Genomic DNA, 23,016 nt, shown 5'->3' on the forward strand with positions numbered 1-23,016 from the left:
CTCTCATGCATTTGTAACAGAAACCAAGTTCAAAACATCACGACCATCCAACCATCATAGAGGTAGATGAGAGCCTCTTCTGGTTTCAGACTAGTGTGCAAGCCTTCTCGACACACTAGCTAGCTAGCTTCATAATACATAGTAGTGGGCGTGTATGGACCACGCCTATGATTAATTACACATGCAATAAGGTACCCAGGCCGTATTTTAATCGGCCTGGTCTCGAGGCTAGGGTTAGATCAACTCTTCAATCTATGGTTAGATTCAGGTGATCTTTCCTATAGATCTACAATAACCACTCTCACACACACTACAGATGATTCATGTGTTGGCTATAAAATGCAGTTTTTTCACAAAACTCAGTCAATACAACTGAGATAGTTACAGAAAAATACGTAAAATGCAGAATAATTAATGCTATACTGAAACTGATTATTAAATGGTGCAACTGATTATTGGTAGCGACTCCAAGGACATGATGGCACCTCTTTAAACTCTGACATGTCCAGCCATTCCACTGGGTTTCCATAGAGACCAATATGGTTGATCACTGTGGTGGCCTTGTTACCTTGATTGTCCTTGACAAAGATCTGCGTTGGCATTTGTATGTATGTATGCATGTATGATCAGTGTGTGCTTAGAACGTAAACTTATGCAGACAACAGTATAACAAAGCAGGCTACATAATTACCGTTAGATTCTTGACATTCTGATACTTGACAAAGTTTAGCTGGATTGATGAATCGTGAGCAACATCCTCTTCGGAAAGTCTGAGAGAGCAGAAGCGATTAAGAGTGTATAATTATGCATGGATAATAATTGCTATAGGCTTACTCAAGCTCTTCCACTGGAGTTCTTTGTTGTGCTTGGGCAAAGTCCAGTGTGATTGGCTATAATACATACATTTTTATGTTAGGATAATTATACGCCGATCAATGCTATTGTAATTGTAAGCTTAATTTAGCCAACAATGCATGGCTTTTGCATGTTCATGACAGCTGTAATAAGAAATTGACTATAGTTACATATACCTGATTGATAAAGAGCCTCAGAGTCTTTGGAGCACATCCATCCAAGGGTCCTGTCAGCTGAATTGAGTGGAGCTTCACTGGGCTTTGAAATTCAAAGGAGATGATCAGCTGTTCATTGCAATCTGACTCGAGATACTGCAACGGTCCAGGTTTAAGTGCGTGTGTGAAAGGGTGATCATCCATTTCATTCAAGCATTCGCATTTTCTGCAGTCCAGAAAGTTTTTCAGGTTTTGCTGCAGTTAATGACAAAAGTAAACTAAAGAAGCTGTCACTCTTGAAAGCTATATATATAGCTTTACAGATATCATTCAGTATAATGATGATATAAACTCACTTGCTCTGGAATACTGATTTCATCAAGTACCTGTATATGACAAATTAAGTAACACAATTATTTTACTACCATGCATTATAAGAACATGAATTGCGTACATTTTCATCATAAATTCTTTCTCCTCCAATATCCAGTCGTTCAATGTTGCGAGTGTGGCAAAAGATCTCAATAGGCTCCCGCTTGATCAAAGACAGTAAACCTACTTCAAATTGTACTGGGAGCCACCATTCAATAAAGATCGATCCTGTCTCAAGATTATGGAGCAATAGAGCACAATCAGACAAGTGATAAGCAGAGCAGAAGTCCTTGCGTAACAGGTGCAGGTCTTCAAGAGTGCAATGAGAAGCATCTTTGTCAAGCTTTGCCCTAACTCTAACGAATTTACTTTCTGCTTCCGACATTACTTTTTCGTCACAATCAGCCCCCCGTATCTCAACAAATTTACTCACAGTTGTTCGCTCCCGAAACGATTTCATGTCTTCATCGTATCGTTCCATTTTTAACTTAAGCGCATCACTGGCTAACTTCCTTATCAAATAGAGCAACAAGCTGTAATTGATATATGACCAGTAGGTGTTTAATTTATAGAAAAGTTCTTCGATATCCTTATCTTTGAACTTTTTATCCTCAACAATCGCTTCCACAAATGTTTTATGCTCAGGCTTAATATCCTCAGGCAAGATACTGACAAAGTGCTTAACCTTTGAAAGTTTTTCTTTGCCGCCTTTTATCTTTGTATCAAGCTCTTCTTTAAACTCAAAGGTTAGTGTACGAAATTCGTCGTCAAGTTTTTCTATCTGTAGTCTAATTTTCTCAACAGTGAGAAATTGAGCTGATAGTGGATCTATATGTGGATGCATGGGGGTTGATTGTAACAAGATAGGCCGGCAAAAATTAATGCCTGTGATGTAATTACCCTTATCTATATAAGCGTAATAATTATATGCAAACTTTACGCTGCATTAATTTACGGCTAATTAGAGTCCCAAAGACATCGATATTTTTCCTATGCATGGACTGTCACACAATTGTATCATGGTTGCTTCACTAAAGATGGAAGGCTTAAATTTGAAGTTTTATGCAACTATTACCAGGCTTACCATGCTGTCTGCCCGTGCACATCCATGCATAATTATGAGTATAATCTTTATTGAGAGTAGCTATAGGAACCAGTGTGACGTATATTAAATGGTATTCATAGCTGTTTGTAACCAATTATCAGTTGAACTATAAGTGTGTCCTTGTGCAATTCCACTATCGAGAAACCATGCACTTGGCTGCCATGTCAAACTACTGCTACATGTACATGTGTAAAACGCCCACATCTCAAGTGGCCTATACAACCGCAATCAAAACAGTGTGGTTAATTACATGCATTGACTAGCTCTTGCACAACAAGGCCTAAGCAAAGCAAAAGTGTGGCTATAGCTCTTGCCAAGAGTGCATTCATGCGTTCCTGCTCTTGCACAATGCCTAAGCAAAGTAAAAAAAGAAACACAGCAAAGCAACTGCATGTGTAGAAGTCGCCAAAAAGCTTGCCACTGAAAATAATACATTTATAAAATTAACTGAAGAAGTACAGAAGTACCACAACTATAGAGATGTACTGAGAGAAAACAGGCTTGTAATTATGGTTTGGTGAAGCTAGGTAACCACAGTTTACATTACTATTAGTGTTTGTGGCATATAGTAACGAATTTATATGGTGTGTATAGTAGTTGCTTACTCCTCTTCATGTACTCCTGATTAAGGCCATAGCTCAATAAGTGTATTGTGGAATTCTGAGGGAGTCACCAGTGTATTGATAAAGGGTCAAGGTTTATTACATTCATCAACTCTAGCTGGGGCATCATTGGCGGATCTAGGATTCTTGAAAGGGGGAGTTCCAGTAGCACAGTCAGTTGAGCGGGACAAAAACTCTAAATTTTACCTAAAAAAAAGCTCGTCACTTCTACTAAACAATCAGTATGCGCAATACATTACCTGTCAGCACTGCAGTAATTTTAACAGTCTGCATTCAGCCTTTTAGTCACTAAAACTGCACAAACAAGCCTTCACAGGACTTGCAAGAACTAAAAGTAAGTGATAAGTGCATATAAAAGTAGAAAGAAAAACTAGCTATATAGCTATAGTGCCATAGTCTAGTGTAGTGGCTTCAGCCTCCCACTCACTTATGTCTCAGAGGGGGGTTCAATTGAACCCAAATAACCCCCTCTGGATCCGCCACTGGGCATATACCTTGCTGATTAATTGTAGCCAGTGTGTCTATTTGATGGGTGCTAAGCTGTGCGCGTGCACGTCTACCTGGTGATTCAGTATCAGATAGTTAGTTTCAATCAGGATGGATTTATTGTATGCACGTACCTTGTGGTCGGGGGTCAATAGACATATCACTTGTGGGTATTTCTGCTTCAAGTTCCTGAATGTACTGTTCAGCTATAATGATGATAACAATTCTTAGTTGAAATCTGGTATGCATGCACGCACCACTTACCTAGTTTTGGACAAAGAGATTTCGCCAGTAAATAATACTTCTCTTTACAAAGAATTTTGATAAATTGAGGGAAGTTTTGTGCCGGAAAAAGCTTGATTTGGGCCTCAACTGCCGATAGTAGTTGTAAGACACTGACACGTCTGCACGATGGATGAATGTTTTCCGCTGCCTTGTCCCGCAATTCAGCTGTTATCAGAGAAGCAGCATAAAGTCTGGCACCAAACACTCCAGGGTTAGTGATTCCTTGTGCCAAGTTGAAGAAGTTCCTCCGAAAAACAGCAGCCTTATCTTTATCATCTATACAAGATGACAAATATGGGCATTATTAACTAAAGCGCCACATGCAGAATCGATATTTCAACATAATTATTATATAAACTACTGATTTTGAGGAAATTCAATTTTAAAAGGTTCTGTCCACTTACACGTAAGAATTTCAATTTTGAGACTAACTTTATAGGGTTGTTATCAGGGGCCCTGTAATTTACAACTTACGAGTCTTTTCTTCCCCCATAATTATATAAGTGTTTTTGACCGGCAAGACTTGTTTCCTTATTGTTATAGGTAACTGTAAATGTGACAATGAAAGCTGACAAAGAAAACTGACAAAGTGCTTAACCACTGAAAGTTTGTCTTTGCTGCTTTTTATCTTTGTATCAAGTTCTTTTTTAAACTCAAAGGTTAGTGTACGAAATTTGTCGTCAAATTCTTTTATCTGTAGTCTAATTTCCTCAAAACAGTGAGAAATCGAGCTGATAGTGGATCTATAATTATGTGGATGCATGGGGGTTGATAATAACAAGATGGGCCGGCAAAATGTCTGTGATGTAATTACCCTTATGTAATAATTATATGCAAACTTTATGCTGCATTAATTTACGGCTATATAATTAGAGTCCCAAAGACATTTATTTTTTCCATATGCATAGACTGTCACACAATTGTATCATGCATATGGTTGTTTTACTAAAGATTGAAGGCTTAAATTTGAAGTTTTATATACCTGCAGGCTTATACCATGCATGTAGCTGTCTGCTCGTGCACATCCATGCATAATTATGAGTATATTATTATATATACTTAGTAAGCATCTTCATTGAGAGTAGTTATTGGGGCGAGCGTAGCGAGCCTTATCTTAGTGACCTCGGTAGACAATTTCTCTGTATGTATGTATGTATGTATGTATGTATGTAATGGTACGTACGGTACGGCCTGATAGCTGGTTTTTACACACGCAGTCCTTACCAATTTCTTGTATTTTGCACAACTGGAGGCATAAGAAAAAGTTGCATAAAATGAATCCTGACAACGAACGCAAACAAGAAAAGCTTTGAATAAGGAGGGATCGAGAGAGACAAGCAAGAGCCCAAGAAACAGCTGACACAGAGACTCCTGAGGCCAGGCAGGCACGCCTACAGCAAATGGCTGCTTCCACCCAAACCAGCAGAGCTTCAGGTAAGTACAGGCGGCGTAAAGGTGAGTGTAATTTTCATTACAGAGACTCCTGAGGCCAGACAGGCACGCCTACAGCAAATGGCTGCTTCAACTCAAACCAGCAGAGCCTCGGGTAAGTGCCACTTGTCAGTGGCGTTCATGATGATAAGCCAGTGTTTTTTTTTCTACAGAGACTCCTGAGGCCAGACAGGCATGCTTGGAACAAGACAGGCATAGGTATTCACAACACATAGATGTGAACCACCTGTACTGCTAACACGCTCGCCCCATGACACCTTGTGTCACCCTAGTATAGCTGTCTGTAACCATTATAATTGTCAGTTGAACTTATTATGGGAATTCCATGCACTATCGAGAAACCACTCGGCTGCCGTGTCAAACTACTGTAGCGTGTAAATCTATTATATATTAAGGCCATAGCTCAACAATCTTGTATTGTGGAATTCTGAGTGAGTCACCATGCAGTGTATTGATAAAATGTCAAGGTTTACAACTCTATAGCTGGGGCATATACCTTGCTGATTAATTATAGCCAGTGTGTCTATTTGATGGTTGCTAAGCTGTGCGCGTGCACGTCTACCTGCTGATTCAGCAGTATAAGAGAGTTGAGTTTCAATCAGGATGGATTTATTGTATGCACGTACCTTGTGGTCGGGGGTCAATAGACGTATCACTTGTGTGTATTTCTGCTCCCTGAATGTACTTTTCAGCTATATAATGATGATAACAATTCTTACTTGAAATCTGGCATGCATGCATGCATGCACTTACCTAGTTTTGGACAAAGAGATTTCGCCAGTAAATAATAGCACTTCTCTTCACAAAGAATTTTGATAAATTGAGGGAAGTTTTGTGCCGGATAAAGCTTGATTTGGGCCTCAACTACCGATAGTAGTTGTAAGACACGTTTGCAAGGTGGATGAATCTCATTTGCTGCATTGTCCCGCACTTCAGCTGTTACCAGAAAAGCAGCATAAAGTCTGGCACCAAACACTCCAGGGTCAGTGATTCCTTGTGCCAACTTGAAGAAGTTCCTCCGAAAAACAGCAGCCTCATCTTTATCATCTATACAAGATGACAAATATGGGCATTATATCAACTAATGCGCCACATGCTATTATGAGATATCAACATCTTTTGGATCCCCCTGTTTTACAGTATTCCTAAGGAAGCCAAACTAGTCTCTTCACTAACAACCATGGTCAATAAGCTTTGCATGAAAGCAAAAAATTTCAAGTGAAAGTGTTTTGTTTGCAACTGATTTTAGTGATTGCGGTGGATGTTATGAGACAGGGGAGGTATTACGAGACACCATTGTAATTAACACTAATTGACTATGTCTGGCATATCTTGAAATACAGTCCTCCTTCTCCTACAAAAACAGTTACTCTTGTGGTAACAGATACCAATGAATTTACTATAAATTATTTCTCACCCACTTAAATACTTAATTGGAGAAAGCATTTTAATTGACCGTATACACTTCAATCATTGAGGCTGATAGTCAACAAAAATTAAATCCGTGAATTCTTTTTATAATTCTATCATCATTGACAGTGACTAATCTGAGCATTTACGAATCTTTTTTTCGATCCCCTATAATTATAAATTATAAATCAGTTATTTTTTGACCGGCAAGACTTGTTTCCTTATTGTTATAGGTAACTGTAAATGTGACAATGAAAGCTGACATCAAGTCGTTTGTTATCACTGACAGGAATAGGGTTATTTATGAACTGTTTATTTAATAGTGTTAGTCACATTATTTTGTTGGAGTTATAATTAGTGGTTATTTATAAAATTATGTTCATGCATATAGCTATAATTATGCATGTATAGGCAGACAGTTAATTTATACCTTTGTTGTGTACGAGCCTTAGTTGAATGTTTGAGCCATCTAACACAGCGTAGTTAGAGAGTTTCTTGTCATCTTCCATAAGTCGTCCAATGTACGTCAGCTCTTGTTGGTCCTCGGCAATTCCAACTTGAGAGAAGATAAATTCTTTCACTTTCTTTACAGTGTCATCTTGTCGAACCTTCCAAGATATGGAGCACTGGAAGTCACAATCAGACTCCAATACCACTGTTATATTACACTGGATATCCATGTACACTTTAAGCAGTGAATCTTAGCTGCATGCAACAGACAACTGAAAGCAGAGTTTGGCTAATGGGGCTTATATTTCTAATGCGCATGCGCCATGTCACACTTGGATAGTGTGGGAGGAGCTCCTTTCCTCAGAGCTAGTCTAGCGTGTACCGGTAGACCATCTTTCATGATATTTACAAGATGTCTACCTACCACAATGAGGCCCTGAGGAAGCAAAGATCGCTAGACAGACAAAGAGAGTATCTAAACTCGAGGGAGGGCAGAGCCATTCATCTGTGCCCCTCCAAAGATGTTGTCAATGTGAGCCACAGAGCTAGTCTAGTTCAATGTCAGCTAGCTCATGCTTCAATAATTTATGTCATTAGCTAAGTACTTAGATAGTTAACCATACCTGCTATCAATACATAAAGGACACTCTACAGTTATATTGTATCCCATATAAAAAAATTCATCCCTTCTCTTTATTTATTAGAGTTCCATAGCAATGCATGCATCATTAAGCTATGTACCCCCACCCCTCCCACACACGTGCTACAGATGCCCCGTGCTAGAGAGGCTGTTGGAGTGAGAGATAAAGTTGTTGATGCAGACCCACAACACAGTAACGGATTGGAGTTATGCACTCGCCGAATTTCTTGTTTCTTCGCTTTTTCGCGCTTTTCTTTTCCTGGCAATCCTAGCAACGTTCACATTGCAAATGTTTTTTAGTTTTGATTCCCTTTCTTTTTCAATACAGTAGTATAAGATAAATGTGACGTTGATTAGTTTGTCATCGTCCTGTAATCTTGTTGAAGGTAATTAATATATAAGTTGTCGTCAAGTGAGCATTAAGTAAAGTTAAGAGTTTTAAATGTTCATTGTGTTGTTTTGGTTTGGCCAGTTTCCAAGACACCTTTGAGGTACGGCCTTCATCTCGTTACGATTTGTTTTTAACGAGGCGAATTCGCCCAAAATCCCTACACCCCGCTCACATCATTACCTGCAGAGGATAAACACACACAGTCAATTGTATTCTTACGTTGTCACTTACCGTATTGAGGAGTCAACAGAAAATGTTTAAGTATGTACGAAATGTTAAAGTAATAACGAAATGAAAAGGGTGGTTGCCCATGATTGTTTTGTTGGTACGTGTGTTTGTTAGCTTAAAGGTCTTTTTTTGATCGCGCTTTTCAGTGACACAAATGGATACTTTTAGGCTCGGCATGCAATAGTGTATGGGCCAGTAAACCATTTTCGACTTTTTAGTCTCATGTACGTAACAATCAATGGGCAACCGACGCACAGAGTGTACGTACGTACGTGCTAAACAGTGAACACATACACGTAGAGTCGCTTACTTTGTCACTGATTGTACCACTTTGTAGTGGTCACCAGTGCATGTGATACATATTTGTCTTACAAGCCGAGTGCATGTAAGACAAACCAGCTAGTACTTCTCGGAGGATGTAAGAAATGGTGTCTTCAGATAATCTCTCTCCCTTCTCTTTCATCTCTTTGACTAGATCTGTTACCGAGCCTGCCGAACAGTGCTGTGTGTGTGTGTGTGTGTGTGTGTGTGTGCGTGCGTGCGTGCGTGTGTGTGTGTGTGTTGTGAATGATCACTCACTAGTCATCAAAATTAATGACGTCACCGTTCTCACCTCCATAACAATCCATAACTGATCATCTGCTATGGAATCTTTTTTCACAAAGGCACCATAGAAATTGACAATGTTGGGGTGGTGGGAATGGTTCTCAAAAACATTCAACTCTGCTCTAATATCGTCCTCTTTGTCTAGTATGGCCTCCATCACTTTCACTGCAGCAACCACCCCCGTCTGCACGTTGCGAGCTTTGAACACTTCTCCATAGTTGCCTTCTCCTGTGTGAGAAGTACAGTAGTGTATAGTAGAAATGATGGCCACAGTTAGTATAGATCTACTACTATAGTCTAGCTATTATATATATATGCTTTTCACTCATGCTAGATCTAGTTTAATAGTCTACACAGTACAGGCTAAGATCAATCACCACTTTTTTGCAAGGGAAAACTTTGAAGCTAGATCTAGCTCAGTAGAGCTACCAACCTGAACCAATCTTACCAATGACTTCTACTAGTTCCCATTTCCCCGTAGTCCTTGAGTACTTGCAAATTATCCCCAAACATCTTTGACAAAGAACTTTGCTGCGAGCATGAAGAGGGTGTGTGTGCTATGCTGCAGAATTTGAGGGGGTGGGGCTGCTCCAGTTAGCTTCGATTTTTTTCTAATAGAACGCTTTGCTGTCAGCCTGGGTTTAGATTCACACACTGAAATCAGGTGATCTTTCCTATAGATCTACAATAACCACTCTCACACACACTACAGATGATTCATGTGTTGGCTATAAAATGCAGTTTCACAAAACTCAGTCAATACAACTGAGATAGTTACAGAAAAATACGTAAAATGCAGAATAATAATTATTAATGCTATACTGAATTATACAAAAACTGATTATTAAATGGTGCAATTGATTATTGGTAGCGACTCCAAGGACATGATGGCACCTCTTTAAACTCTGACATGTCCAGCCTTTCCACTGGGTTTCCATAAAGACCAATATGGTTGATCACTGTGGTGGCCTTGTTACCTTGATTGTCCTTGACAAAGATCTGCGTTGGCATTTGTATGTATGTATGTATGTATGATCAGTGTGTGCTTAGAACGTAAACTTATGTAGACAACAGTATAACAAAGCAGGCTACATAATTACCGTTAGATTCTTGACATTCTGATACTTGACAAAGTTTAGCTGGATTGATGAACCGTGAGCAACATCCTCTTCGGAAAGTCTGAGAGAGCAGAAGCGATTAAGAGTGTATAATTATGCATGGATAATAATTGCTATAGGCTTACTCAAGCTCTTCCACTGGAGCTCTTTGTTGTGCTTGGTCAAAGTCCAGTGTGATTGGCTATAATACATATATTTTTATGTTAGGATAATTATATGCCGATCAATGCTATCATTGTAAGCCTAATTTACCCAACAATGCATGGCTTTTGCATGTTCATGACAGCTGTAATAAGAAATTGACTATAGTTACATATACCTGGTTAATAAAGAGCCTCAGAGTCTTTGGAGCACATCCATCCAAGGGCCCTGTCAGCTGAATTGAGTGGAGCTTTACTGTGCTTTGAAATTCAAAGGAGACGATCAGCTGTTCATCGCAATCTGACTCGAGATACTGCAATGGTCCAGGTTTAAGTGCGTGTGTGAAAGGGTGATCATCCATTTCATTCAAGCATTCGCATTTTCTGCAGTCCAGAAAGTTTTTCAGGTTTTGCTGCAGTTAATGACAAAAGTAAACACATTCCGTATAAAGAAGCTGTCACTCTTGCAAGACAGATATATATATATCAGCATAATGATGATAAACTCACTTGCTCTGGAATACTGATTTCATCAAGTATCTGTGTAATTAGTAACACAATTATTTTTACTTTACTACTACATTATAAGAACATGAATTGTAAAAATTAATTACAATTTCGTCGTGAATTATTTCTCCTCCAATATCCAGTCGTTCAATGTTGCGAGAGATACAAAAGACCTCAATAGGCATTCGCTTGATCAAAGACAGTAAACCTACTTCAAATTGCACTGGGAGCCACCATTCAATAAGGATCGACCCCGTCTCAACATTATAGAGCAATAGGGCGCAATCAGACAAGTGATAAGCTGCGCAGAAGTCCTTGCGTAACAAGTGAAGGTTTTCAAGAGTGCAATGAGAAGTATCTTTGTTAAGCTTTGCCCTAACTCTAACGAATTTATTTTCAGCTTTCGACATTAAATCCTCATCACAATCAGCCCCTCGTATCTCAACAAATCTACTCACAGTCGTTCGCTGCCGAAATGATTTCATGTCTTCATCGTATCGTTCCATTTTTAACTTAAGCTTATCACTGGCTAACTTCTTTATCAAATAGAGCAACAAGCTGTAATTGATATATGACCAGTAAGTGTTTAATTTATAGAAAAGTTCTTCGATATCAGTATCTTGAACATTTTATCCGTAACAATCGCTGTCACAAATCTTTTATGCTCAGGCTTAATATCCTCAGGCAAGACACTGACAAAGTGTTTAACCTTTGAAAGTTTTTCTTTGCCGCCTTTTATCTTTGTATCAAGCTCTTCTTTAAACTCAAAGGTTAGTGTACGAAATTCGTCGTCAAGTTCTTCTATCTGTAGTCTAATTTTCTCAACAGTGAGAAATTGAGCTGATGGTGGATCTATATGTGGATGCATGGGGGTTGATTGTAACAATTAAGATGGGCCGGCAAAATGTCTGTGATGTAATTATACCCTTATCTATATAAGCGTATAATAATTATATGCAAACTTTACGCTCCATTAATTTACGGCTAATTAGAGTCCCCAAAACATTGATTTTTTTTCTGCATGGACTGTCACACAATTGTATCATGCATGCATGGTTGCTTCACTATAAAGATTGAAGGCTTAAATTTGAAGTTTTTAAAACTGTTACCAGGCTTACCATGCATGCATGCTGTCTGCCCATGCACATCCATGCATAATTATGAGTATAATCTTTATTGAGAGTAGCTATAGGAACCAGTGACGTATCAAATGGTATATTCATAGCTGTCTGTAACCAGTTGAACTATAAGTGTTCTTGTGCAATTCCACTATCTTATACTAAGTGTATTATGGAATTCTGAGGGAGTCACCAGTGTATTGATAAAGGGTCAATGTTTATTACTCTAGCTGGGGTATATACCTTGCATGCTGATTAATTGTAGCCAGTGTGTCTAGTAGCATTGTTTGATGGTTGCTAAGCTGTGCGCATGCACATCTACCTACTGATTCAGTATCAGATAATTAGTTTCAATCAGGATGGATTTATTGTATGCACATACCTTGTGGTTGGGGGTCAATAGATGTATCACTTGTGGGTATTTCTGCTTCCCGAATGTACTTTTCAGCTATATTATAATGATGATAACAATTCTTACTTGAAAAATCTGGTGTGCATGCATGCACTTACCTAGTTTTGGACAAAGAGATTTCGCCAGTAAATAATAGCACTTCTCTTCACAAAGAATTTTGATAAATTGAGGGAAGTTTTGTGCCGGATAAAGCTTGATTTGGCCCTCAACTACCGATAGTAGTTTTAAGACACGTGTGCAAGGTGGATGAAAGTCATTCGCTGCAATGTCCCGCACTTCAGCTGTTATCAGACAAGCAGCATAAAGTCTGGCACCAAATGTTGTTGGGTCAGTGATTCCTTGTGCTAAGTTGCAGTAGTTCCTCCGAAATGCAGCAGCCTCATCATTATCATCTATACAATTATATACAAGATGACAAATATGGGCATTATCAACACAACATTAAAAGTGCCACAGAATCAATATTTCAACATAATTATCAACTACTGATTTTGAGGAAATTCAGGTTCTATCCACTTACACGTAGGAATTTCAATTTTGGAACTACTTATTTGTAGAGTTGTTATGAGAGGTCCAGTCATTGACAGTGACTAATTTGAGCATTTACGAGTCTTTTCTTCCCCCCATAATTATAGGAATTGACTGGCAAGACTTGTTATGCCTCGGTGCGCATGCGCAAGCGAGGTATATACGGTACACTGCAAAAACACTTTTGTTAATTTAACAAACAAAAGTTTGTCCCGGTGATGAATCTCACATGACAGAATAATATTTGTTAGAATGACAAAGGTAAAACAATCTACAATGTTTTGTCATTCAAGCAAAGAAATTATGCCAAAACAACAAAGTATTATGTCATCTGAATTTCACCAATTTATTGTACTTCTATGTCAAAATAGCAAAGTGAATGCTGAATTAACACTGCTATAAAGTGAATTTCTTTGTTAAATTAACACCATACCTTTGTCATTTAATTAGTTGTTTTCTCGCGCACGTACGCACATGCAGAAGGTCAAACGGTATTAGAACAATGAGTTTATGATAGAATAAGATCACTGGATCACATGACATGCAGCACAATACATTTCTTCTGTCAGTAAATTGTTTTTAGTGTTCATCACTTAGCGTTTCTTGAAATTCCAGTACAGTGAACTGCAGGCGTTTCGTTTGGTTTCATGAACGCTACATCCCTCAGATCATTTTCGTCACAATAAGCCCCTACAGAACAAAAGATTGAAGTCACTATAGTTACCAACACATATGTAGTGCAAAATGTAAATAGTATAAGCTATCACCCCCATGGACGAAGTTGACCAGTGTAACTGACACGTGAGGACACATATACACACAAACTCGTAAATCAGTATGCTATAGCTATCACCCCATGGACGAAGTTGACCAGTCGAAACCAGTGTAACTGACACGTGAGGACACATACACACAAAATCGTAAATCAGTATGCTAGCTATCACCCCATGGACAAAGTTGACCAGTCGAAACCAGTGTAACTGACACATGAGGACACATACACACAAACTCGTAAATCAGTATGCTAGCTATCACCCCATGGACGAAGTTGACCAGTCGAAACCAGTGTAACTGACACGTGAGGACACATACACACAAACTCGTAAATTACAATGCTAACTATCACCCCATGGACGAAGTTGACCAGTCGAAACCAGTGTAACTGACGCATGAGGACACATACACACAAACTGGTAAATTACAATGCTAGCTATCACCCCATGGACGAAGTTGACCAGTCGAAACCAGTGTAACTGACGCATGAGGACACATACACACAAACTCGTAAATTACAATGTTAGCTATCACCCCATGGACGAAGTTGACCAGTCGAAACCAGTGTAACTGACGCATGAGGACACGTACACACAAACTGGTAAATTACAATGCTAGCTATCACCCCATGGACGAAGTTGACCAGTCGAAACCAGTGTAACTGACACGTGAGGACACATACACACAAACTCGTAAATCAGTATGCTAGCTATCACCCCATGGACGAAGTTGACCAGTCGAAACCAGTGTAACTGACACATACACACAAACTCGTAAATCAGTATACTAGCTATCACCCCATGGACGAAGTTGACCAGTCGAAACCAGTGTAACTGACACATGAAGACACAAACTCGTAAATCAGTATGCTACAGATGAAGGTCGAAACCAGGGACAGTTGCCCTCTAGCTAGCTATATAGTTTTATGGATGACATAACTTGCAAGTCGTTTCTTTGAAGTCGATGAAGGTGGTTAAGTAGACTCCTAGCTGGTACACATTGTGGGGCCGAGGTACGGTAAAATCTGCAGCTGGAAGAAACACGTAAACACATTTATTTAGCAATGAGCAACATAACTTAAATCCTTTTTCTTTGAAGCTGGTACATGGTGGAGTTATACGCCGATACGGTATAGCAGTGATTTGTAAACTGTGAATTCAGAGAGTTTTGGGATCATGTACATGCCATGCGCCAACAGCATGCAATGGAACTTAACTTTTTTCTTTGAGATGGTGGTACTATCTACTCTTTAAGAAAATCTGAAAGAGAGTATTGGGCAATAAGTTGAGTTTAGCAATGAGCACTGACTAACTTGCAATTATCTTTTCTTTCAAGCTGCAGATGCAGGTGACTCTTGACTCCTAGATCCTAGCTGGTGTACATGGAACATGGTAGCCCACTGCCAGGGCCAGGGGTACAGGCATGCAGTCAGTGATGGTATAAAGCTGCATGAGCAGCTGCAGTCTGGTGCAGCTGCAAGCACCATGTGCTAAGTATGTTTGAGGCCTTGCCCTATTATTCCTGAACGCCCCCTCATGCCACACCTATAGTTCCAGCTTATAATTATAGTCTAGAGGCCAAACTCTCCTTATCAGAATCTGGCCTCGAGACTAGCTAGAGTTAGAGGCTAGAGAGAAGGTAGCCTCGATCCCAGGCCGCTCTTCAGGCCAGGCCTTGTGAAGGAGGTTAGAGAGAAGGCTGCCTGCACTGCACTGCACTGAAGGACTCTGGAGGCTCCTGACTTCTTCACTGCCACTGTAACTTACCATGCCCAGTCACAAGTCTCCAATTGCTACATACACAATTGAACATGAGCATGCAAAGATATAAGCATCAGGGCAACTGAGATGTTTCAGTGTAGACAATTTATTACGAGCTAGGGTAATCGAAAAATCAGCAATGCAAACTTGCACGTATCTTTTAGTAGAGTTCTAGCTGTAACTTTATAATTTGTTATTGTCACACATTAATGTTAATTTGACAATGAACGATAACTTCCACTAAATGTGAGATCAACAACGCTTCGACAAAATGACAACACATGTGTTCAAATAACAATCTACCATTATAATAACAAATATTAATAGTTAGATAAACTATATTAATAGTTAAATAAACTATGATTTGTCGTTACAACAATAATTGCAGGAAATTGACAAACGTTTTGTCAAGATAACATTTTGTGCCGGTAGCAAACTGTGTCACAATAACAAAAGTGTTTTTGCAGTGTAGTGTGTTTGTGTGTGTGTGTGTGTGTGTGTGTGTGTGTGTGTGTGTGTGTGTGTGTGTGTGTGTGTGTAGACTATTTCAGCTGCTCAAGGATCAATAAAGTGCAAGTAAGAGTTTCTATAGGCTTCTAGTCATGTTTTTTTGGCATGCTATTTGTGGATTTGCAAAATAAAGCTTCGTTCTCGAGTTATGCCTAGTTTTGCTTACTTGGAATGCCATTGCAGCCTTTTCAGAAGAGTCCATAGCAAAACTTGTTCACCGAGTGTTGCTACTCTACTTAGTAGTTAGCTCTGCACTAGAACACTAGCTATTGGTAGCTGCAAGAGTGAGAAGAGAGCTGAAGGCTCTGCTGACTTGCAGCCATTAATTTTAGACTTTAACTTTTGGCATCGATCGTTTTTAACAACAATCATGGTCGATAATTACCCACTATTTGCTAGCTAGTAGTTTTATGTTATGTAGCTTTGGCACCTCCACCGAGGCATCAGCACCCGCGGTGCTTTCATTTCCTTATTGTTATAGATAACTGTAAATGTGACAATGAAAGCTGCCACCAAGTCGTTTGTTATTACTGACAATAATATGGTTTTTTTTATGAACTGTTTATTAGTCACATTATTTTGTTGGAGGTATAAAATTATGTTCATGCATATAGCTATATGCATGTATATAGGCAGACCACAGTATAATTGTTGGTTTATACCTTTGTTGGATACGAGCCTTAGTTGGATGGTTGAGCCATCTGACACAGCGTAGTTAGAAAGTTTCTTGTCATCTTTCATGAGTTGCCCGGTGTGCGTCAGCTCTTGTTGGTCCTCGGCAAATCCAACTTGAGAGAAGATAAATTCTTTCACTTTCTTTACAGTGTCATCTTGTCGAACCTTCAAAGATATGGAGCACTGGAAGTCACAAGACTCCAATACCACATCACATTTGATATCCATGTACATGTTTTAGTTTTAAGCAGTGACAACAGCAACAGACAAACTGAAAGCAGTTGACCGATGAGGGCTGATATTTCTAATGCGCATGTGCCATGTCACACTTTGGATAATGTGGGAGGAGCTCCTTGCTAATGTAAATTTAGTCAAGTCTAGACCATTTTTCAAAGATGTCTACCTACCACAATGAGGCCCTGAGGAAGCAGAGATCGCTAGACAGACGAAGAGAGTATCTAAACTCGAGGGAGGGCAGAGCCATCCATCTGTGCACCTCCAAAGATGTTGCCAATGTGAGCCACAGAGCTAGTCTAGTTCAATGTCAGCTAGCTCATAATTTGCTAAGTACTTAGATGGTTAACCATACTTGCTATCAATACATAAAGGACACTACATCCTATTGTATCCCATATAAAAAAATTCATCCCTTCTCTTTAGTTCCATAGCAATGCATGCAGCAACCATTAAGCAATGTACCAATGTGCCCCATGCACCACTCCCACACACGTGCTACAGATGCCCCGTGCTAGGGAGGCTGTTGGAGTGAGAGATAAAGTTGTTGAAGCAGACTCACAACACAGGACAGCTTTCACTGACTTGCAGGCAAGGCTCAACAAGAGGCTTAATGTAAGTATCTTTATTAATTGGCCGGCTACATATCTTACATGCACTGATAGGTTTAGTATCGATCGGTACGAGTTTATGATATAAGACGAAAAACATACGGGGCTGGGGTAGATCTATTGATGATAACATCCATCGTAAAATTTGTGATATCCCATTGAGAAAGTATGATTATTATAGACTGAGTAAAAGCGTTATTATACTCCTTCATCCATCACCTGCAGGAAGCAGAGTACATGCAACAGTGGTGAAGCTGAGCTAACTTAATGAACACCATATCTCTCAAGGGCTGTGAATATATTTCCCACATTGTGTGCAGTCTGTTTTTGTCTGATATTCATGATGAACAAAAAATGTAGCACATTTCTCAGATTAATAATAAAGCTCAATTGTTAGGATCATGAGACCAATATATAAAATAAGGGCAACACACCGAGAGGAAAGACGCTCAGCTCACTAAAAGATACAGTAATAGTTCTTTAGCTATAAATGTCTAAACTAAGTTCTCTAAAAAGTTCAAATAAAGTCTTTTTAATTACTGCTTCTTCTTGTCATCGACTAGTCCTTTGGCAGCGCTTCCCCTGTCTCCAACTTTTATGCCCAGGAGGCGTTTGATTATCAGCACAATCAGCTCGTACGTGATCACTATCACAAAGTCGGGGTAGAGGAGGTTGAATTTGGTCACTCTTCCAGTCATAATATCGGCCCAACGAGCAAGGAAACGGTCTCCCTTTCGTATCATGGCGGCTACGGCAGCGTCCATTAGGATCGGGTACTTGTAGCACATCTGGATCATGACCATGGACCTGTGTGGGCGGGAGGGTGTGAGGGTGTGGGAAGTGGGGGGTGGGAGATGGCAAGGTTGTTCGTACAGTAATAGTATGTGTTGATAGAGAGAGAGAGAGAGAGAGCATTACACTAATCGTGAATGTAGTTATTGTAAATGCTCACACCCTAGAGGCATCGTAAAATTCACACTTGTCTGAGGTGAAAAATGCACACACTTTTAGTTAACAAAGCGATAGTAGCTTTAGAAGCTATCAACACCTCACTTTTATAATTAGCACTGTAACTGTTAATAATAAAACAGACTACGCCAATTAACCGTACACAATACACATATTACGCCCACACACACACTCACCAGTAGAAGTCAGTGCCCCAGGCATTCAACCATCTGTTCTGATACTCTTCCATAATAGGAGCATCAAAATTCCCAGCCTTGAGAGCCTCGTCCAGGACGTTGGCTGCCATTCGGGCGGAGTCCATTGCCGTGTGAATGCCCTCTCCCGTCATGGGGTCAGTGAAACCAGCGGCATCTCCGATAACAAGAACATGGTCTGCAAACGTCGTCTCTTCACCTCCAATACGAAGAGCAGCTGGAGAAAAAATTTATATATAGACGGCCAGAAAACTTTTCAACTTTCACTGGATTTAAAAATGGGACAGTATGTAGTATAATTATGCCTTATCCAGACACGCATCTGTACACATGTTTTAAAATCTCGAAAAGCAATTAAATTAGGTATTAACTAGAGGACTTAGCGGCAGGCAACTCATATATAGGGTGTTGAAAACACAATCATATAACAGTATTAGTAGGTAGCAACTGCTTTTAGGGATTATTTCCAAAAATGACCCCCCACACACTATATATAACTCCCATTTCACTTCAGTGTGCTTAGCGGGGAACTATGAGCTATCGTTATCGGTAATTATAGATTGCTTGGGGATACAAATAATGTTGCTAACTCTAGTTAGCCAATTAAAAGTGCGATCCAAATCCTATACCCCCCACCCACTCACCAGCCTTCATTCTCTCGGTCTTGATGTTATTTCCGAGGGCACGGCTGATGTTCGGGTCTTCCTTCATCATCTTCTCGTGCCAGAAAGCGAGGGTTTCAGCGGTCGCATCAGGGTTGCCCGGAATCAAGTAGATGCAGAAGTTGGCCTCGTCATTAGCGTGGCGAAACAGGCAAGAGTAACCTGTACAAAAGAAAGAACGTAAAGATAGAAGCAACTCTAGTCTCCAGTCCACACTCTCACATCTATTTAATGTGGGTAACCGTGCTGTTTTTGGAAATTTATTTTCTTAAAATTGCTATCTAACCGCCTTGCTACCATATTGAACCAGGTACAAGTACATTCATAATTACATACATATTACAATTATAAAAGCTGTCCCATGCAACTCAAGCTTTCACTACCTATCTTTGCTATAGTTATAGTACATGGGCATGAGGTATCTATGTGTTATAGTGTCCCAAATCCCGAGGGCTTTCCTGTTACTTGATATCGGCTTAAAATTAATTGCTATCCTAAGCATCTACCATATTCAGGTACAGAATACATGCTACAGGTATAACTGATGCGATCTTTCCCCTACCTGGGAGCAGCTCCCTGTTGTAGAAGAGTACACCATCAGCCTTGAATTTGTGTGTGCCCCCCTCAATATAGCACCTGGAGCAGGATGTCTGTGGAGGCTGCTTGACCAGACCCAACTGTATGGCCAGCTTAGAGGGAGCACCGTCAGCACACACCAGGACTCGGCACTGGGGGAGAGAAGGAGGAATAATTACTAGCGTGGTTAGAGGGAGAGAGATTACAATATATAATTATCAGGTTTCGGTCGTATAAATCGCAATTGAAAGACAGTGAGCATGCACAGTCATACAATTTGCAATGCAATCAGGTTTGAATGCAGTGTCATAAGCATTTGCCTCGCATTCGAAACCCCCGATATACGGTGAGCCATGCAATTAGTGGCTTAATTATAATTATCACGTTCATGCAGACGTAACAGCTTCTCACTTAATCTTGTATACTCAAGACAAAGTAATGGTTAGAGTGAGAGTGCCGCCTATCCTGTACCGTCTATTGAAAGGTGTAAGTAAACATGCATAGTGCATACAGTACACTGACTGTATGCACTGACTGTATGCATGCACTGTATATACAGTACAATGTATGCCTACAGTGTACACACTTACATACACACACACACAGTGCTGCATACAGTAAACACAGTACATACAGTGCACATGCAGTCTGACTAAATGCCGTCACTTACTGTGAAAGTTTCGTCTGAGTTCTCCAAGCTGATTGTCCAGAGTCCCTTGCTCTTGTCAAATGTGGCGGTCTTCACAGCATGGTTCTCTCTCAACTCGGCGCCAGCCCTAAAGAAGGCAGAAAAAACAAAAAAGAAATCTGCATGTAATGTACTTTAACCGAATGACAGTGTAGCTACAGTTACATTAGGACATGGTAAACTTTGCTTGCTCAGGGGATTACTAAATCATTTAGGCTGAGATTAATACGCTTTAATTGCTAGGTGATTTATTTGGCCCTAAATTTTCCATTTCCTATAAAAGAGTGGGCGAGAATGGCACTAAAGTGGGTGGTTTTTGTTTAAAATGGGCCTGTTTTATTACAGATTTGAGAGACCAAAACTTGACTTAAGAACGCCCAGTTTTATCAAAACTAAAAGATTAGTAGCTCTTTAAAAGTAACCAATAATAGTGTACCTATAGATCAAGTGTACCCAGTCATGAGACCAAAGAACGATAGATTAGAATATTGTGTTTGAATAACCTCATGCATGCATGCACGTTACTTACTTTGCAGAGTTAGATAATTAAACAATCTTGTTATCTTTGTCAATCCATTAATATCGTTTACACTAGTTGACTCACTTTTGGCAAGCACGAGCCAATTTCTCATCCAGATTGATCCTCTTGATGGCAATGGCTCCGGGTATCTCTCCCAGGATCTCCTTGCTGCGGCCGATGTAACTGAGCCCGCCGGGACTGACCATACCCCCAGAGTCTGCCTGTGTGTGTGTGAGAGTGGAGGGGGCGGTGTGTGTGATGGTGTGTGAGGGGGTGGAGGGAAATTAGACATTCCATATGCAAAGTTAACATTGAAAACACACAGCCAAAAAACAGACTGCATGTGGGCCTAATAATAAAAACGCATTATTAAAATTGAAGAATTTTAACTCAAGGGTGTTCAATGCCCGTAGTACTGGACTACTAAGAAAAGGTCACCTCCAAACACTATCTAAGCTTCCAATCAGTGTATACAAACTAATTAAGCATAAACATTGTTTTAGGGCCTATTAAATACTAGGTAGTTGGAGGGAGGCAATGACCTTTATAAGAGTCAAACTATCAATAGAGTTGAGGGTTGAACGATGATTAACGTTATTATAGAACGTATTTCAACTCTTAACGCTTTTTGTTGATGTTGAAAAAGATTCTGCAAAATCTTGTAAGAGGAAAAGTAATAACAACTTACGATATTCATTTTATTCTCTTTCTTTAGCTCTTCGTACACTCCCATTTCGTGAATAATCTCAATCCCAGTCTTGCACAGAGCGTCTCCGCAGATCTTATCTCTCGGGAACGTTGCTTTCTCGAGGAGTAAAATCTTACGTCCCATCTTGCTCATGTAGAAGCCGAGTGTTGCCCCGGCCGGACCAGCACCCACACAAACTACATCATAGTGAGGTCTGGACACACCCTGTAACAGTGGAGAAAGAACAATCAACAAAAATGTGGGTATGATAATTTTCTATGTGCACTCACTGCATGCCAAAAATAGCTGGATACATAATATTGAACTTCCAGATTGTACAGATGCTGGTAGTGCTACATTAGTGCAAAAACAATCTAGACCTAGCGCCAGGCTACAAGCATTCATCGTAATTTCGGTGTTTCAGTGAATACAAAAGCATGTAATTCCGATGAAACTTACAAGCAAAATACAAGCTAATATACAAGTACATAATAAAGGTACCTTTTCATCTGGGTACTTCCTTGGGAAGCTGCTGATGTTGACAGTGGGCCTCACTGATGCATACCACCATCTCCTCAGGTACAGCACAACTGCTCCGGTGATCACCAAAACAGCAATCAGCCAAGTATCCATAACTAGACTTTCTCGGGTTAAAGTGAGCCTCCTTAGTGTTCAAGTTGTTTTGAATGTATAGAAGAGACCCAGAGGGAGTTAAAGAATCATCTGATGTCCAATTGAGGCAGAGCTAGAGCTAGAGGTGAAGAAAATGATTAGGGGCGTATTTTTGACCTTTTTAAAAGGCTTTTAGGTGGGCGTTCGCACTAGCTAAAGGGGGAATTCCCCAGAATGTGGGAGGGCCTTGTAGTACTCTGCCAAAAGGGAATTCCCTAGAATGTGGAAGTAGTCTATTTCAAAACAGTAAATAAAGCTCCAGGAAGAGAGATGAGTGAAAAAATGGCTGCTTCTGAAGAGGACAATCCATTTGCATCACTGTTCAGTTCCCCTCACGTCGCTAAGGAGACTGCAGAGACTGCCAGGAGACAGAGAGAGTACATAAACCACACCCTCACTCGGATATTCCTCTTCACTGGTCAAGGTGAGTAATGCACTATATTAATGCCATAATTAACGTAGCGTATAAGGTCGCTGATAATAGGATATTGTCTTAGTTTCAGCTCCTCCTTCCTTGTAGATATTGATGCACGGGGAAGATAAGTAATTTTTCAATAAATTGGCTTGTGTGAACTTTAGAAGCTCACATTACATTGAACATG

The 23,016-nt window shown here is 39.9% G+C and overlaps 3 protein-coding genes and 2 long non-coding RNA genes across 10 annotated transcripts in view; 1 reads left to right on the forward strand and 4 right to left on the reverse strand.

Moving 5' to 3' along the window:
- The window catches only part of LOC135337530 (uncharacterized), an 8,543-nt gene extending 2,937 nt beyond the window's left edge, over positions 1-5,606 (forward strand). Inside the window, exons 2-4 of the long non-coding RNA XR_010395159.1 lie at positions 5,247-5,315; positions 5,359-5,427; positions 5,486-5,606. This is a non-coding gene — a long non-coding RNA (uncharacterized LOC135337530). The remainder of the gene's footprint in view (positions 1-5,246; positions 5,316-5,358; positions 5,428-5,485) is intronic.
- LOC135337484 (uncharacterized) lies at positions 302-16,855 on the reverse strand. 5 transcript variants are annotated; one of them, XM_064533418.1, is made up of 12 exons: positions 16,588-16,855; positions 6,087-6,380; positions 5,960-6,025; positions 3,861-4,157; positions 3,731-3,802; positions 3,605-3,670; positions 1,465-2,210; positions 1,367-1,396; positions 1,032-1,265; positions 835-890; positions 692-770; positions 302-590 (listed from the first exon to the last, which is right to left on the reverse strand). In XM_064533418.1, exons 1-12 carry the CDS (start codon positions 16,832-16,834, stop codon positions 453-455), a joined length of 2,325 nt encoding a protein of 774 aa, XP_064389488.1. In that variant the 5' UTR covers positions 16,835-16,855; the 3' UTR covers positions 302-452. The 5 variants fall into 5 exon arrangements, with proteins under 5 accessions (XP_064389488.1, XP_064389487.1, XP_064389489.1 ...); XM_064533417.1 differs by lacking the exon at positions 16,588-16,855 and adding an exon at positions 7,174-7,493; XM_064533419.1 differs by lacking the exons at positions 3,605-3,670; positions 16,588-16,855 and adding an exon at positions 7,174-7,493 and having other exon boundaries at positions 304-590.
- LOC135337527 (mitogen-activated protein kinase kinase kinase kinase 4-like) lies at positions 8,111-9,555 on the reverse strand. Its single transcript, XM_064533468.1, has 3 exons — positions 9,507-9,555; positions 9,066-9,286; positions 8,111-8,954 (listed from the first exon to the last, which is right to left on the reverse strand). Exons 2-3 carry the CDS (start codon positions 9,213-9,215, stop codon positions 8,793-8,795), a joined length of 312 nt encoding a protein of 103 aa, XP_064389538.1. The 5' UTR covers positions 9,216-9,286; positions 9,507-9,555; the 3' UTR covers positions 8,111-8,792.
- On the reverse strand, positions 13,385-15,537 carry LOC135337529 (uncharacterized). Of its 2 annotated transcripts, none has more exons than XR_010395156.1 (2): positions 14,599-15,537; positions 13,385-13,571 (listed from the first exon to the last, which is right to left on the reverse strand). It is a non-coding gene; the product is annotated as an uncharacterized LOC135337529 (long non-coding RNA). The 2 variants fall into 2 exon arrangements; XR_010395157.1 differs by having other exon boundaries at positions 14,595-15,537.
- A 989-nt stretch (positions 16,856-17,844) lies between the features above and the next one.
- Positions 17,845-22,519, reverse strand: LOC135337492 (conditioned medium factor receptor 1-like). Its single transcript, XM_064533431.1, has 8 exons — positions 22,244-22,519; positions 21,743-21,967; positions 21,139-21,275; positions 20,517-20,622; positions 19,833-19,998; positions 19,253-19,432; positions 18,591-18,825; positions 17,845-18,252 (listed from the first exon to the last, which is right to left on the reverse strand). The coding sequence occupies exons 1-8, from the start codon at positions 22,373-22,375 to the stop codon at positions 17,982-17,984; spliced, it is 1,452 nt and encodes a 483-aa protein (XP_064389501.1). The 5' UTR covers positions 22,376-22,519; the 3' UTR covers positions 17,845-17,981.
- Between the last annotated feature and the right edge of the window lie 497 nt (positions 22,520-23,016).

This window comes from Halichondria panicea, chromosome 6 (assembly GCF_963675165.1).
Source record: "Halichondria panicea chromosome 6, odHalPani1.1, whole genome shotgun sequence".
In the NCBI taxonomy this organism is placed as follows: Eukaryota; Metazoa; Porifera; class Demospongiae; order Suberitida; family Halichondriidae; genus Halichondria; species Halichondria panicea.

Coding starts and splice junctions, on each gene's coding strand:
- LOC135337484 (XM_064533417.1), bottom strand. CDS start 7,423: ATGGATATCCAGTGTAATATAACAGTGGTATTGGAGTCTGATTGTGAC. Junction 2,211..3,604: donor GGCTACAATTAATCAGCAAG/GTATATGCCCAG, acceptor ATCCACATATAG/ATCCACTATCAGCTCAATTT. Junction 1,397..1,464: donor AAAGAATTTATGATGAAAAT/GTACGCAATTCA, acceptor TGTCATATACAG/GTACTTGATGAAATCAGTAT.
- LOC135337527 (XM_064533468.1), bottom strand. CDS start 9,215: ATGGAGGCCATACTAGACAAAGAGGACGATATTAGAGCAGAGTTGAAT. Junction 8,955..9,065: donor AGTTATGGATTGTTATGGAG/GTGAGAACGGTG, acceptor ACACACACACAG/CACTGTTCGGCAGGCTCGGT.
- LOC135337492 (XM_064533431.1), bottom strand. CDS start 22,375: ATGGATACTTGGCTGATTGCTGTTTTGGTGATCACCGGAGCAGTTGTG. Junction 20,623..21,138: donor TTGGCTCGTGCTTGCCAAAA/GTGAGTCAACTA, acceptor TGCCTTCTTTAG/GGCTGGCGCCGAGTTGAGAG. Junction 19,433..19,832: donor CAACAGGGAGCTGCTCCCAG/GTAGGGGAAAGA, acceptor TCTTTTGTACAG/GTTACTCTTGCCTGTTTCGC.